The following is a 13,867-nucleotide window of genomic DNA, read 5'->3' on the forward strand; positions in this document are numbered from 1 at the left end:
CTATACTTGTAGTGCAGTTTTCTACTTTTTTAGTTGACACAGAACCGAAAAATTTTGGAAATATGTTCGTTGTAGATGTACCTTTACATTTACACAAAGTTGCCAGTACCGTGTCATAAGCACTTAAAGAACCAACAAAATTTCCTTCAATAACAAAATCATTAGTGGATAGAAATAATACTCACTTTGCTACATCACGCATAGTTAAACGGTAGGGCTTGCAGCTACCAGGGATAGTAGCAGAAACTCTACTTTGGTTCACGTTGAATGAGGTGCGTCAGTTACCTGGACCAACAATACAGTACATTTAGATAAACAACTGTCGAAAATGAACGTAACAACGAAACTGCGGAACACATACCGAACTGTGATCCAAGCATGCCGAAGCACCAATCGAATTGGAGATACGTTGACACCATAGCACCGCAAACGCAAATCATCACATGAATAGAAACACTGGAAACTATGATTAGGCAAAGTTTAACTCCGGCGGTTATCAAACACACGAAGATCCTGTTGTCGACGTCCCCGTGGCAGTATAACAGGCAGTTTAATTCAACTTACCCCCTAATGCGTCGAAAGAAATAAATCCAACACAAAAACTACCATGCAAACCTCAAGTTTTATCAAACACTGCATACTTATCACAGCAAAAACGAAAATGCGGCCATGCTGTACAAATTGCGAAATAATGGACATGACGTACACGGTGCATTGTTACGTATTTACAACAACGTGGTCTTGGTAACAGTTCACAGCAGCGCTACTTTTTACTTTTAGACAGCCAAAACTTTGAACATTATTTTTGTATCGCTGTTCTATTTTCACTCGTATATTATTTTTGTTTTTACTTCAATAATATGTATAGGCCCACGAAAGTACTGTTACAAAACCTGGGGTATGGTTGTAACAATTACTACCGCGGCCTTAAAGTTTAGTGATAATTTCACTGCAATATGACTAACAAACTATCTTTCCGTCTTAGCTCATAGCTGACCAGTGATGCAGAAACGTTCCTGCTGGGTATTTATTGTCAAAAGGTTCATTGTGAATCATTCGTGCACTCTTTGAGAATAAAACAGGCCCTCGATGAAATATCGTTACTTGTGTATTGGTAGACGGAAAAACGAAAGCATTTCGAAATAAATAAATACATGCATAATCACAAAGCGCGCAACTACCAACAAATGAATGGGAAATATAACAAAGAAAGTGAACAATGATATAGCAGAGCACGATTCACCCGCGCTACGTTTTTCTACCGGATGAGGTGAAATGAGGGGAAGGGAACAGCAAGCAGCAAAAGCACGACTTTTTGTGGTTTACATTAGCAACGCAACAGAAACTTTTACAAAAAAAACGTGTTTTTTCAAGTGTTTTTTTTTGGCACCAAATTCTGTTCATAATATATTATTTTGACGTTTACAAACATTAGGTAGTCAACTTCAACACAAGGCCGAATGCGAAAAAGGGCACACGATTGATTTCAATCTTAAGTCATAATAAACGGAGATCAACCGTTAATGAACGACGCACAAATATTTAATTATGTTGAATTGTACCAATTTTCATGTCTGTTCAGTTTGTTGAATGTGGACAATGAAAAAACAAGAATCAACCAAACGACGTGTATAACCCTAGCTTTTTAAAAAAAAATCCTATACGCAACCATAGTTTGCACATGCGGGGAAAAGCACAGTTTAAAGCAAATACAAAGAGGAGAAAGCTATGTCGATGGTGCAGTGCTTGCTCATGATGCAATGACTACAGGTCAGAAGACGGCATGTTTGACCACTCGGGTTCAAAACTAGAAATGTTGCTGTTGTTCGTTTGATTGTAGGCGGGATATGGTGGGGGGTTGGATGTGGTGGAGTTTTGCCTCGCGGCGCCGTGATTTACAACAATGGGTCCATTCTGACGTGAATTACTGCTCGAAGGTGCCAATTCGGGATCTACAACTTCGTTCAGGCGCCCTAAAGCTTCGTCGCTGTCCGTTGAAGTGGCAGAATATCCTTTTCTCGACTCTTCGCGCTTTGCACTGCAAAATTATTTTGCATTTATTCCGCATAAGTTTCATAAAACTGATTTCTTTTCACGCCCAGAGTCCAAAACTTTAATTTTTAGTATTTAAAGTCAAGACAAAAATTATGTATATATTGTGCCTGTGTGAACAACCATCTATCGCTAAAACAAGTGTTTTATTCTAATAAGCTATAGGAAATATATGACCATTCGAAAGACTCACCTGCGTCTGAGAAAATACAAAACAAACATGACAACAACACCCAGGGTCAGAATTCCCAGTGTCACTCCAAATGGCACCAACCATTTTTCGAACGATCCTCCACCGGACAAATGTTGTGTGGTAATTTTTAACTGTTCCTCTCTTTCCATGGCGTTTTTTTATAACAAAATCCTAACTATGTTTTCCAAGTTCTGTCCAACAATAAAAAATTTAAAAAGCCAATAATTCATGAACGGTGAAAAAAGAGGTTGAAAAAATTTAGTAAGAGTCTCCCGAAATAAACGATTGTAAAAAAACAATTAATTTCAACGTTCTACAACGTCAAACTGCTGGACTTATGACCAAACTAGCAAAATTCACGTAAAAAAACACACATCGCCTAAGCGGAGTTTCATGAATTCATGAAATTTTCCACTCACTCAACAATCGATCCATTCTTAGAGGAATGATTCATCACAATGCCCATTCACGAGTGGAATGGCGGGTCGGTCTTACGAGTAAAAAAAATGCACTATCATGATTGGGTAAGCCTGGTCACATGACAACACACACACACCTACTACGGAAGAAACACAACACAAGCGTCACTACGAAAATATTCCACAGCATCTCAGATTTACATACCCTGTATAGATTTAAGTAACTTTTTGCAGTTCGATTTTATTTACCAGAAAGCATGCATGTTGGTCCACACGTATCACACAACAGTTGTGGTAATAGTTAAACTGACATTATATCATATCTTTATTAAGAAAAACTCCTTTTTAAACATAAAACAGTTCTTAAACATAACGCACCATCACAACCTTGAAATACACAAACAATATTTTCACATGTTTATGTAGGCTACCAGTTGTAAACAGCCCTTCAATTCAATCAATACAAAGCTGTTAGCGATTTCGGCTGACGCAATCTAACCTACGGCTGCCTGCTGTACATAGCATATACACGAGACTCTTATTACCACCGCCACGCTGCTGGCTTTGTATCAACCATCAGAAACTGCCTTTTTCCTTTGCCCCGTGGCTAGAGTCAGCTTATCCGGGTTCGTGTCACAGGCTTTTAACAGTCCACGAAGGTATGGAAACTGACAGCTTTTAAAGCTCAAACGCACCGCCACCAACCTCTTTTAACATACACTACTTTGTGACACTTCATGAAATGTACGCGCCATAAATTTTCTATGTGACGTCATAGTCGTCAAAAATTACAGCTAATAGTTATGCTGTACGGTAACGGTAGTTGCATTGTATTTGCTATGAAAAGAAAGACTGAAGATTTGTTGTGTAAACAAGCGAAATCGTTTTCGGTTATCCTTGTGTTACTGTTCATTTCCAATGCCATTTCTGTTTTTATTTGGCGTTGTTGGTGTGCCGCAAAGCCTGCATGGCTAACAAAACAATTACTCAATGGTGACCCATGTTGGTTGAACAAAACTTCTTCTAAACATTGCGTCAGTCAAAGCGTGCAGGCCATGCCGCATGCCAGTAGTTGAACAAGCACTGCGTGACTGGGCGGTCGTGGGCAGCAGAGTAGTTTTGCGAAGTCTTGTGTTTTGCTCCTGTTCAAATTGCGCATAAAGAATGATGCAAGTTATACAGCTCCAGGTCTGACTCGCTGAATTCACTTGGAATTATTTGTGCAGCGTTTTACAGTGTATCTTCTCACCACCAGCTTTATATATGTACCTAGTATTTACGAGAACGCGCACTTGATATTTTGTTTGGTTTGAAGTACATGATTGACAGGCCCTTATTATGCGCCTCTTGTGCAGCTAAAATTCTTTGTCAAGAAGCATAACGATTGGTGGTCCAATTGTGTCCTGCTAGTCAACATTTTTATAAAATGGACATTCCAATCTTTATCGTGGACGCCTTTACTGATGTGCCTTTCGCGGGCAACCCAGCAGCAATATGTTGGATTGGCGACAGGTAATTTACGTCAGTTAGTTTACAATTTAACTTCACTACTACTCACGTCATTTTTGCTGAAATTGTTTGTAATTGGGGCTAAACTAAGCCTACACTGTTTTTTTTGAGCTGATGTTTTTTTCTGCTGATTAGACTAGATAAAAATTACTAGCTAGTAGGGTGCTGGTCCAGTTGGGCAAATGATCACTCAAGGTCAACGACCAACGTATTCACATGGTTTGTGAATTTTTTTCTACTTTTTCAGAGAGATTTCGCCCGAAAACATGCAAAAGCTGGCCTCCGAGATGAACTTGTCCGAGACAGCGTTCATAACGTCAAAATCCAACGACTATGTTGATGAAATTAACTTTGGCTTGAGGTGGTTTACTCCAACGAACGAGGTAAAAATGTCCCAACAATGTTGTAGTTTGACGTTTATTTTCTTCTGACGCTTTCTTTCGTGAGCTAAAACTTGGGTTCTACTTTTTAGGTTCCACTTTGCGGCCACGCCACGCTTGCGGCCGCTTCGACCGTTTTTCACATCGCCAAGAACGTTAACCCGTCCATCACCTTTGCCACGCTAAGCGGAGATCTTCACGCCCGAAAAAACGAAAGTAACGAATAACATTGCTCAATGTTTGCTTCATTTATTTATTTAAAAACAGGAAAGTGTACCACGCGCAATGGCTGTGCGGACAAGATTTGTGTTGCACAAAGATGGGAAAATAGCTCTCTGGTGTTTTATTTATGGATTGTTTTTGTTTTCAACAGAGTACATAGTGTTGGATTTTCCAAACAACCCTCCACGAAATTTGAACGAAAAAGAAAAGCAAATCGCGGAAAATTTGATTGGTGAAATTCTGGGCTATCATACCAGCAACATCAAGGAAACCCTGCTGTCACCGACAACCAAAAAACTTCTCATTCGCATGAATTCGACCTTTTCAAGATCTGATCTGGAATCCATTCAACCGAATTTCACCGATCTGACTGCTTCTCACGATGGTTCCGTCATCAAAGGAGTAATTGTGACGACACAGGCACAGACCAACGACAGCCACGATTTTTATTCCAGGTATTTTGCGCCCTGGAATGGCATTGACGAGGACCCAGTAACCGGTTCCGCACACACGGTGTTGGCCCCATACTGGGAATTGCACCTGGGAAAGCCCCAGTTGCTTGGCAGGCAATGTTCAAAACGTGGTGGTGACGTCAGGGTCACAGTGCGCCAAGACGAACGTGTTGACATTGCTGGAAAAACCAACATCTTATTGAAGGGTTCAGTCTTTCTACCCTCCAAACAATAGAATTAACTTTTTCACAAGGCACATATTTCCAGGTTTTGCTTTCTCTGTTGGGTGGGTTTTAGAAAAATGAAATAAATACAAAACTGTCAAGTGTGGATTATGATTTTCTTGTGATTTCTTTAATATAGTCCGAAGCCTGTGATCGATATAGACACAATAGTCCGCCAAAGGCTAAACCTGTTCCAACTCCAAAAAAGAATCTTCCAACAGGGGGCAAACGTCTGAAATAAAAAGTTAATGTTAAAAGGGCTCTATGCATTCCTTCACAAACAATTGCTAGCACAAGCAAGGTACCTGGCAGCTGGCACAGAGTTAGCAGAAAATTGTTTAGATCCAAGAAGTAAAAACATGACAAACCAGGATATATTGATACAAGTATATCCAAGTTATACTGGAAAATAGCAGACAAAAAGCACCAAAATTAAATTTACCGAACAGTTTTTCTCAATATTCCAACAGCTTCCTCTTCAGCAGCTTGTGGTCCATGGTTCTTGACATCTAGTACTCCTATAATATTAAGTAATTTAGCACAACCACACCTTCACAAAAACAACCACATTTTGTTGTTCTAACCTGGGAGGGAATAAAGGGCACCCGCGGTAGCACCTCCAATTAAAGTGTTTAAATCATCTTCAACGCCCCGCACTTTTTCTGAGATAATGGAGCAGGCACAATATAAGAATGAAACTGACCCAAATTTTTGTGCCATCTGGCCACCATTCTTCAACACTGCAGTGGTCATTTGCATTCGCGCAGACTTTCCCTGCAAAAATAAGTATATATATTAAAAGGACAACACAAAAACAAGCACAAAATCACTGTATAGCATTAAAACAAAATGCTTTATAATGACAATCTTGTTTTTTCAAAATTCTGCTGGGTGGTCGGTAAAGTATTAATATTTTTTGTATACAAAATAACCCTTGTATTAAATTTATGTTAATAAAACATACAAAATTCTCAAATACAATTAAGTTTACAGTTTGCAAAAAGCAAATGACATAAAATTTCCAACATACACAATCCTTACTTTAAACCACTGCAATCCGCTGTATCTTAAACTTTCCAATCCACCAATTGTGGCTCCAGCAACAGTTGCCGTTCCGATTATTGAAAACATAGTTTGCACTCTTGATCGCACAGGAGAGGCATCTTCGGGTAATATGTATTCCTCTGCTCCAGACAAGTAATTTGGGTCTATACTTAGATAGGGTGTTTGTATGTAGGGGGCAGAGTTTGGTTGACCTTCATTGTCATTTGGTTCTTTGCTACTTCCAAATCCAAACATGTTTAAAAGAAATATATATATATACCAGAAATTGAAGAATTTAAGCTGCAAAAAATGAGTTTGAAAGTTGCTAATTTATGGTTGACATCATTACAAGTCAGGTTAACGTCTTAACGTTAATAACTTGAGGGTTAATTAAACTACATCGAACAAATTCAGGAATAGTCCGCTAACATTTAAATTACACAAGCCTGCTTAATACTGTTACTTTCCTCTCTGTGCAATGGTATCTACGGTCTATTTTAGTACGGTTTAGTATCTTTCTTCCGATGCAATACAACAATGGACAACCTAAAGGCAAAGTCCTCACGTCACAAACACACGCAACACTTCGTAACAACCTTACGTAAAAAGTCACGTTGCTTGGCTGGAAACACAGAAATGTGAATGTGAGTCCAGTTCTACAAATTTCTCCCTATCTCACACATTTTCCATCCAAATAATTGATTAAAAAACACAATTCGTTGTGCAAAATTATGGTAAATTATCTATATTTGGGTAAGTGATAAACTTTAATGCATTTACTGCTCTTAAACAGGTGATGTACTTCATCGTAATTGTCCGTAAACCCAGAGCAAATGTTTCGCCGTGGAATCACATGCACTTTTTCGTTTAACCCTTCCAATCTGCGATTGACCTTTGGAAGAAATCAGTGTTTTAGTATTTCATGTATTATCAGAAGTAAAAAATGTGGGTGAAGTTGCTTAAGAATACTGACTTGTAGCGGATTTAAGTTTTCTTTTTACAATTTACGTTTTAAACAACTACAAAATAATTTTGTTGGAAGTCTTGTACTACAAATTATTACAACAAAACCACCAGCGCAGTATTGGGTGTGGAACTTGTTTCTTATAATAAGGCTTTATTCGTCTCGGTTGAGCATTATTCAGATAGTTCTAACATGTGAAATTCCTGCTGCTGCCAGGCATATTGCAATTTAAAAATGTATTGCTCTTCTGGCATAAAATATACGTGCTGTTTCTTCGACGTTTCGTCTGCCATGCGGCTAGACTTCATCAGTTCTAACAAGTGTTTATCCATCATTTTTTATAATATATCATCCTGTTTAGATTGTTTAAAACTCAGAAGACCTTTCACATATGCTTGTTTTGTTTCATCTTCTTGAAAATATAAATTTTCCGAATGCATTTTTTATGCTTTATTGCATTGGAAAATGTTTGAATGTATGAAACGAGTTTACGCAGAAACATCAACAAACTTTGCAATAACATTTTTACACCCACCAAGGAAAACTTAACTTCAGCAATTTTAATTTTAGTCGTTTTGGGGACGATTTAATTTTCAGATGCCCATGGAAGCTACGGAAAAAGGACATGTTTGCACAGAGAATTATTTACAAAAAAATGACGCTTTTACATAGCGGTAGAATCAACACCCACGTTGCACGCTTTGTTATCAACACCGAATGACATCGGTTCTGTTTTTTTCGTGGAACCAAAGTCATCCTTTCGCATTGAATTATCGTCGGATGAGGAGAGATCAGAATCCACGAATTCGTCCATTTTTGCAAGGTCGCTCTTTGACAGTTTTTCGACCACTCCGGCGCCAATCGAGTCACCCATCACATTAACAGTCGTACGAATACGATCACTGCCAAAACCATTGAAGACGTTTGTGTTATTACCAGCCATATAAACGTAAAAACGTGCTGCAAAAACAAAGCTTATCACTTACAGCAGCCAATCGACAGCCAGAATAAGGGTGATATCTTCAGTTGGAAGTCCTACAGCTGATAAGACGATGACCAATGTAACCAGACCAGCTTGAGGGACACCTGCGGCTCCAATACTTGCGAACGTGGCAGTGATGCTGGAAAGTATAAATTCACTGTTTGTCAGGGAACGTTGCTACAAAATGTCCATTAGGTTAAGCGGGTGCTCATAACCAGGGGGTGCAAGAGGACTACATGCAGGCCAAATTCTCGAAAGGCTACCCTGTGGTCTTTTGCTTGTACTCAACTGTACATAATGTTTCGTGCAGAAGAATTGGGGGTATACTGTATTAGGTTGGAAGATGTGCTGCACACTCAAAGCCATGCGTGTGCAAGTGTATTCTGCCATGCCGGATGTGACATTGTTAGGTCCATACTGATGCTGAAGTGAGTGGTATACATACCATACAGTTACGAGCTGTCCAAAGTTCAGAACTATTCCGTTTGCTTGGGCGATAAAAACTGCTGCGACGGCCTCGTAAAGAGCTGTGCCGTCCATATTGATCGTTGCGCCAATGGGCAAAACAAATCTAACAAAACACATGTGAAAATTGCTGTTCTCTTTGTGGAATCGTTTTATTGATTGATTAAACTGTTTTTTTTCAAATATTACAATCCAAAGTTATCCACAATTGATATAAGAAAATGTTAACAGTATTTAAAAAAACATTTTGAAAACGAAAAGCAAGAAAATCGTGACAACAAACACGATGAAAATTATTCCTGCCCTTTTCACCTGGTGACACGTTTGTCCACGTGGTTGTTAGTTTCAAGACAGTTCAAGGTCACAGGGAGAGTTGCCGAACTTGAGGATGTCGCCAACGCCGTCAGCAACGCCTGAATATAAGGTTGTGATTTTGTATATATAGATGCCACTTAATTGTATGTTTAAGTCAAATCCGAACAAACAGCACTGGTAATGAGCATAGCAGTGTTCGAAACGTTTGCTTTGTTGTGATTAGCTTTGACTTTTCTATTTTATGTAAATAAGCTCAAAGTTTTTCGCATCGAACGAACAAATTTAGTAAATTATTGTAGCTCATGCAAACAAACATTTTCACCAGCTCGATTAAATGTCGAACAGACATTTGTCACCATTTGTGGAAAATATTTTTCGAGTGAAATGTGTTCAAGCTATGGAAATAGTGGTCTTGTGGATCAATAAGTCGTACCTGCAAAACCCCGGCAAGGTATTTGAAGGGGTTCTTCCTAAGTACGATGAAGTAAATTAGAGGAAGAACTATAATCCCATGGATCGCAAGACCTCCAATAACTGTTGCCATATACAAGCCAAGTTGTTCCAAAACCTGGAAAAAAATTGTGATTGATTTCCTCGTATTTCCTCTGTGTTTTCTTAAACCAGTGGATAAAAAACAAATATTATGTTTCGTGATTTTGACGTGCTTTGCTATATTCGGGTCGTTACCTTAACAGGATCGTCCATTTTCATTATCTCTCCAGCAATAAGAAAGATAATACCGATCGGTGCGTACCTGAACAAAACGAAGAGCTGTTGAACGTTAGAGGGTATTTTTGTATCTACTTGCTTTATGCGGAGCCAATGATATTTTAACCGCTCTTATTTTGATTTGTTTTTATCTTATTCGTAAACTGAAGCGTTTCAAATTGATTTCTATTAAAATTATAAATAATGAAATTATGAATAAATAATATAAATATACCGATGAAAAAACAATAAACAACACCGGATCGGTGAACCAAGCCACCCTGGTAGGCTGTCGATCGAAAAACGTTTCTGTAGTTCCTCAGTAAAGCCTTTTTAAATCAATCTGTTAGACAGCTCTTTCATAAATAAAAACGTCTTTCAAAGAGCTGTCTAACAGATTGATTTAAAAAGGCTTTACTCAGCTAATATAGATACATTGTTAAATAAATAATTCTAATTGTATGTATTTATAAATTTATAAAAAAAATATTATTTTTTTTATACTTTTTTTATTTAATTATTTATAATAAATAATTATAAACAACGGCAGCCAACCAAATGACTATGGTGACGATCTTCATCGTTGCTTCGTTAAAGGCGACAAAAAAGTCCACCAGGATTTTTCCTTGTTCTCCCATCCCACCAATAATGACCCCAAAGGATAGACAGAAAGTGATCAGACCCAAAACATTGATTCCGTTCTTGTATGAACCGACCTGCATGCGAACAGTTCATATAACTTTGTTGCATTATCGGAATCTGGTAGCTTTCTGACCAACAACAACTGCCTTTGAACAATTCTAGAATCTAAATACGTTTGTTGCCTACAAGCATAAGTGAAATATAGAGGAAAAACCTTGTCGAAGAAACTTAGGATTCCATACAGGAATTGTTCTGGTTAAGTTCCATTGTCAAAAGGTTTTGAAATACAACGCGTAACTTACATTTGTTTATACGTCACTGCACTTACCAGTTCGTAATCAACAGTGACATTTTGCAACGTAACAGTCGTTTGTTCGTAACCAACTGTAGTGACGGCATCCGGTGACATAGTGACGTCACTGGTGACGTTTTGTTCCTCGTAAATAGGCTGTCGTCGTGTTTCGTACTGCAAAAAATATTCGAACATAGTTGCAAAAAAAATATTCGAACATAGTTGCAAAAAAAATATTCGAACATAGTTGCAAATAAAATATTCGAACATAGTTACAAATAAAATATTCGAACATAGTTGCAAATAAAATAATCGCACAACAATAGCTGCAGAAGAAAACATTTCAACAATATTCCTAACAAGTTCAGACCCAACAAGAAAACACAATCATGTCAATTTGGCCTCGAGGCAGGTAAGTCACGTGACACATGGATGCCTGACCCGATAAGCCAGTTGACCAATCAAAAGCTCCTATGGCTGCAGCATCGTTAAATTTTCAGTGCGAGATAGGTTTGTTGACCAAACTCAACACTAGAAATGTCGACCAAACTCACCTGCTGGAAGCACGCCTGGACGAGGTTTTCTGGGAAAAGGTTTCTGCGTACAAAAACATTCATCATATAACGCTCATCCGACCAGCAGAGGTCATTCATTAACCGGGCCAAAATCCACGGCGCTTAGTGGCCCGAAATCCAGACTTATTGTGTCGTAACAATTGGAATGTCATTCTGCATCTGTCGGTTGCTTTGTTGGTAAAGGTAGAAAAGCGACCAAGGGTTTATTGTGTCCCAATGCAAATGTGTGCTCAGCATACAGAGCGCACCCTGCAGTGGCAATTGATCAAATACCCGACAATGCCAAAAAACGCATAATATTCAGAATGTTAAATATATAGTGCATGGTTACTACGCCAAAACAACCCCACAAGTGAAATCGCTGAGAAAAACTCATGAAAAACTTCTCGACAAAAATGGATCTTCCTACAAAACGTTGTAAAGCAATTCTATATTGACACAACCTGATCCAAACCACGTTATCTTCAACAGTAAATTTCAATCAAATTTCACATCTCTCACCTCAAAAGGTCAGTCAGGGCATCGACAGGTTCGACGCTTAAGGAACTTCCAGTTGCATCAATACTATCTTCCCCGACACGGCCTGCACCAAATTATAGATTTAAAAAACTTGTTTCGCGTTGAATTAGTAGCAGCAGTGATGTTCTTGCTGCCAGGCATGTTGTATTTTATTTGATCGGTTCTTCTGTTAGAATTAAACGTATACGTTTATTCACAGAAGTTTCGCCTGCTTTTCAATCAAAATCAAAACAGCAAGATTTTTTAAATAAGCGTCCACGAAACGTCTTATATCGGTTAATTTTAAAGCTCTCAAATTTGGTAGGTTTCCACGCTTAATTAACTAACATGCATTTAACTGAATACGTGCGACCACTTTTTTTCAGAGGACACGCGCAGGTTTACAGTAAAACGTCATCCGTAGAACAAACAATACATTTGCCGGATGGAAATATGCTTTAAAATCCACCGCGAAAACCACCTGACACGACACAGCTGACATGGGCAATCTACGGCCCGCGGGCGACATGTTCCAGTTGGGTCGTGCAATCTGGCCCCTAGCCTCTCAGGAACACCATTCAAATTGCATTTATTTATTGTACGTCATAAACTATAAGCGTAACAATCTATTTGTTCACTTGTAAAGATTTAATAATATCTGGGCCATGAGCCGACAATTTGAACCCAGTACCCCTGCTGCAAAGCAAAATCACCTGGGTTGATTGCTACGACCAGCACCATTCCAATGATGACGGCGATGAGCGTTGTGCTCATATAATAAACGATAGCTCGCGCTCCAAGCTTGCCCGATGCCTCTCGGTCCAAGGTCGATACTCCTACGTTAGAAAGCAATGATGTTTTTAGCACTTTTAAACAAAATGCAGGAAGGTAAAGTGTTTTTCAAAAATGAGGTAAAAACATCAATATTTGTTATTTTGCTTAATAAAGTGTCACGGAAAGAGCCTTCAAATAGCGCTAAGACCATTTCGTAAACATTAACGATATAGGGCCCAAGACTGCATCAATATATCGGTACTTGTGTGGATTGCTTCAACGCGCGTTGAATTTCACGTGGTTATTAGGCATGTTCAGATACCGAACATGTTTACAAACAACTTGTACTCATGGATTCCACGTGGATTTGACACAGCAACATATAGTGGATTGTACATCAAAGAACTGCTGTGATCGGATATTTAAACGTTGTAAAGTTTGTAGTTTTTTGGTAAACTTTTCCACTTGGAATGTGAAAGGTGAAATTAGATGACCAATGACTCGGCATTGTTTTATTCAAATCCAGCATTTATAGCTGATATTGTGGGTTAATAATCACTGGTGCGCGAACATCCAAATTCAAAGTTTCAGGTCCTTAATATAAGAGTCATTTTTTTCGAAATTATAACGTTTTATTTTGCCTTAAAACAATATTGGATTTCTTAACAGTACAAAACTCTACCTGTTATCAAACTGCATACGATGAGAGGAAGGATGATCATCTTCAACATCCGTAGGAGAAGATCTCCTGGGAAGGCGAAGTAGGTGATGTCGAGGTTAGAGAGGTGAGCTTCTCTCATTGCTATGCCAACCACGATACCGAGGACCACACCGGTTATGGTGGCTAGGAGCAGGGCATTTTGGCGCAAGAAGCTCTTGCAGTTAGCTTTAGTGCAGTGTACCATCTCGAAGCGCTAGTTACTCACACTGTTTTAACAAAACTGTTGAAAATAAAAGTGTTTTGCCTTTAGATAGAAATGTACATGAGTGTTCGTACAGCAAAACCTGTACAACCTTTTGTTTATGAAACAAAGTTTGTAAAAATACTGCGGCTTTTTAACGCTATTCAAACGGTCTGGGACAATTAAGACAATGACTCAAAATTATTTTCAACCTCATCACTTGCTCCGTCCCCACAAGCCTGTACAATAAGCTGC

General features: G+C 38.7%; 4 protein-coding genes across 4 annotated transcripts; 1 reads left to right on the forward strand and 3 right to left on the reverse strand.

The window, feature by feature from the left end:
* Positions 1–1,090: 1,090 nt before the first annotated feature.
* LOC145910598 (uncharacterized) lies at positions 1,091–2,449 on the reverse strand. The gene is made up of 2 exons (XM_082997788.1): positions 2,246–2,449; positions 1,091–2,038 (listed from the first exon to the last, which is right to left on the reverse strand). The coding sequence occupies exons 1-2, from the start codon at positions 2,392–2,394 to the stop codon at positions 1,765–1,767; spliced, it is 423 nt and encodes a 140-aa protein (XP_082853914.1). The 5' UTR covers positions 2,395–2,449; the 3' UTR covers positions 1,091–1,764.
* A 1,578-nt stretch (positions 2,450–4,027) lies between these two features.
* On the forward strand, positions 4,028–5,462 carry LOC145902613 (phenazine biosynthesis-like domain-containing protein). Its single transcript, XM_082990655.1, has 4 exons — positions 4,028–4,176; positions 4,421–4,556; positions 4,646–4,769; positions 4,927–5,462. Exons 1-4 carry the CDS (start codon positions 4,091–4,093, stop codon positions 5,460–5,462), a joined length of 882 nt encoding a protein of 293 aa, XP_082846781.1. The 5' UTR covers positions 4,028–4,090.
* Positions 5,410–6,791, reverse strand: LOC145902622 (mitochondrial import inner membrane translocase subunit Tim23-like). The gene is made up of 4 exons (XM_082990667.1): positions 6,493–6,791; positions 6,036–6,225; positions 5,894–5,969; positions 5,410–5,683 (listed from the first exon to the last, which is right to left on the reverse strand). The coding sequence occupies exons 1-4, from the start codon at positions 6,748–6,750 to the stop codon at positions 5,560–5,562; spliced, it is 648 nt and encodes a 215-aa protein (XP_082846793.1). The 5' UTR covers positions 6,751–6,791; the 3' UTR covers positions 5,410–5,559.
* Positions 6,792–7,952: 1,161 nt separating this feature from the next.
* On the reverse strand, positions 7,953–13,647 carry LOC145910939 (excitatory amino acid transporter 3-like). Its single transcript, XM_082998169.1, has 12 exons — positions 13,393–13,647; positions 12,650–12,772; positions 11,940–12,021; positions 11,418–11,460; positions 10,900–11,037; positions 10,485–10,645; positions 9,909–9,975; positions 9,655–9,789; positions 9,219–9,319; positions 8,887–9,012; positions 8,446–8,580; positions 7,953–8,361 (listed from the first exon to the last, which is right to left on the reverse strand). Exons 1-12 carry the CDS (start codon positions 13,613–13,615, stop codon positions 8,124–8,126), a joined length of 1,572 nt encoding a protein of 523 aa, XP_082854295.1. The 5' UTR covers positions 13,616–13,647; the 3' UTR covers positions 7,953–8,123.
* Between the last annotated feature and the right edge of the window lie 220 nt (positions 13,648–13,867).

This window comes from Ascidia mentula, chromosome 1 (genome assembly GCF_947561715.1).
Source record: "Ascidia mentula chromosome 1, kaAscMent1.1, whole genome shotgun sequence".
Lineage (NCBI taxonomy): Eukaryota > Metazoa > Chordata > Ascidiacea > Phlebobranchia > Ascidiidae > Ascidia > Ascidia mentula.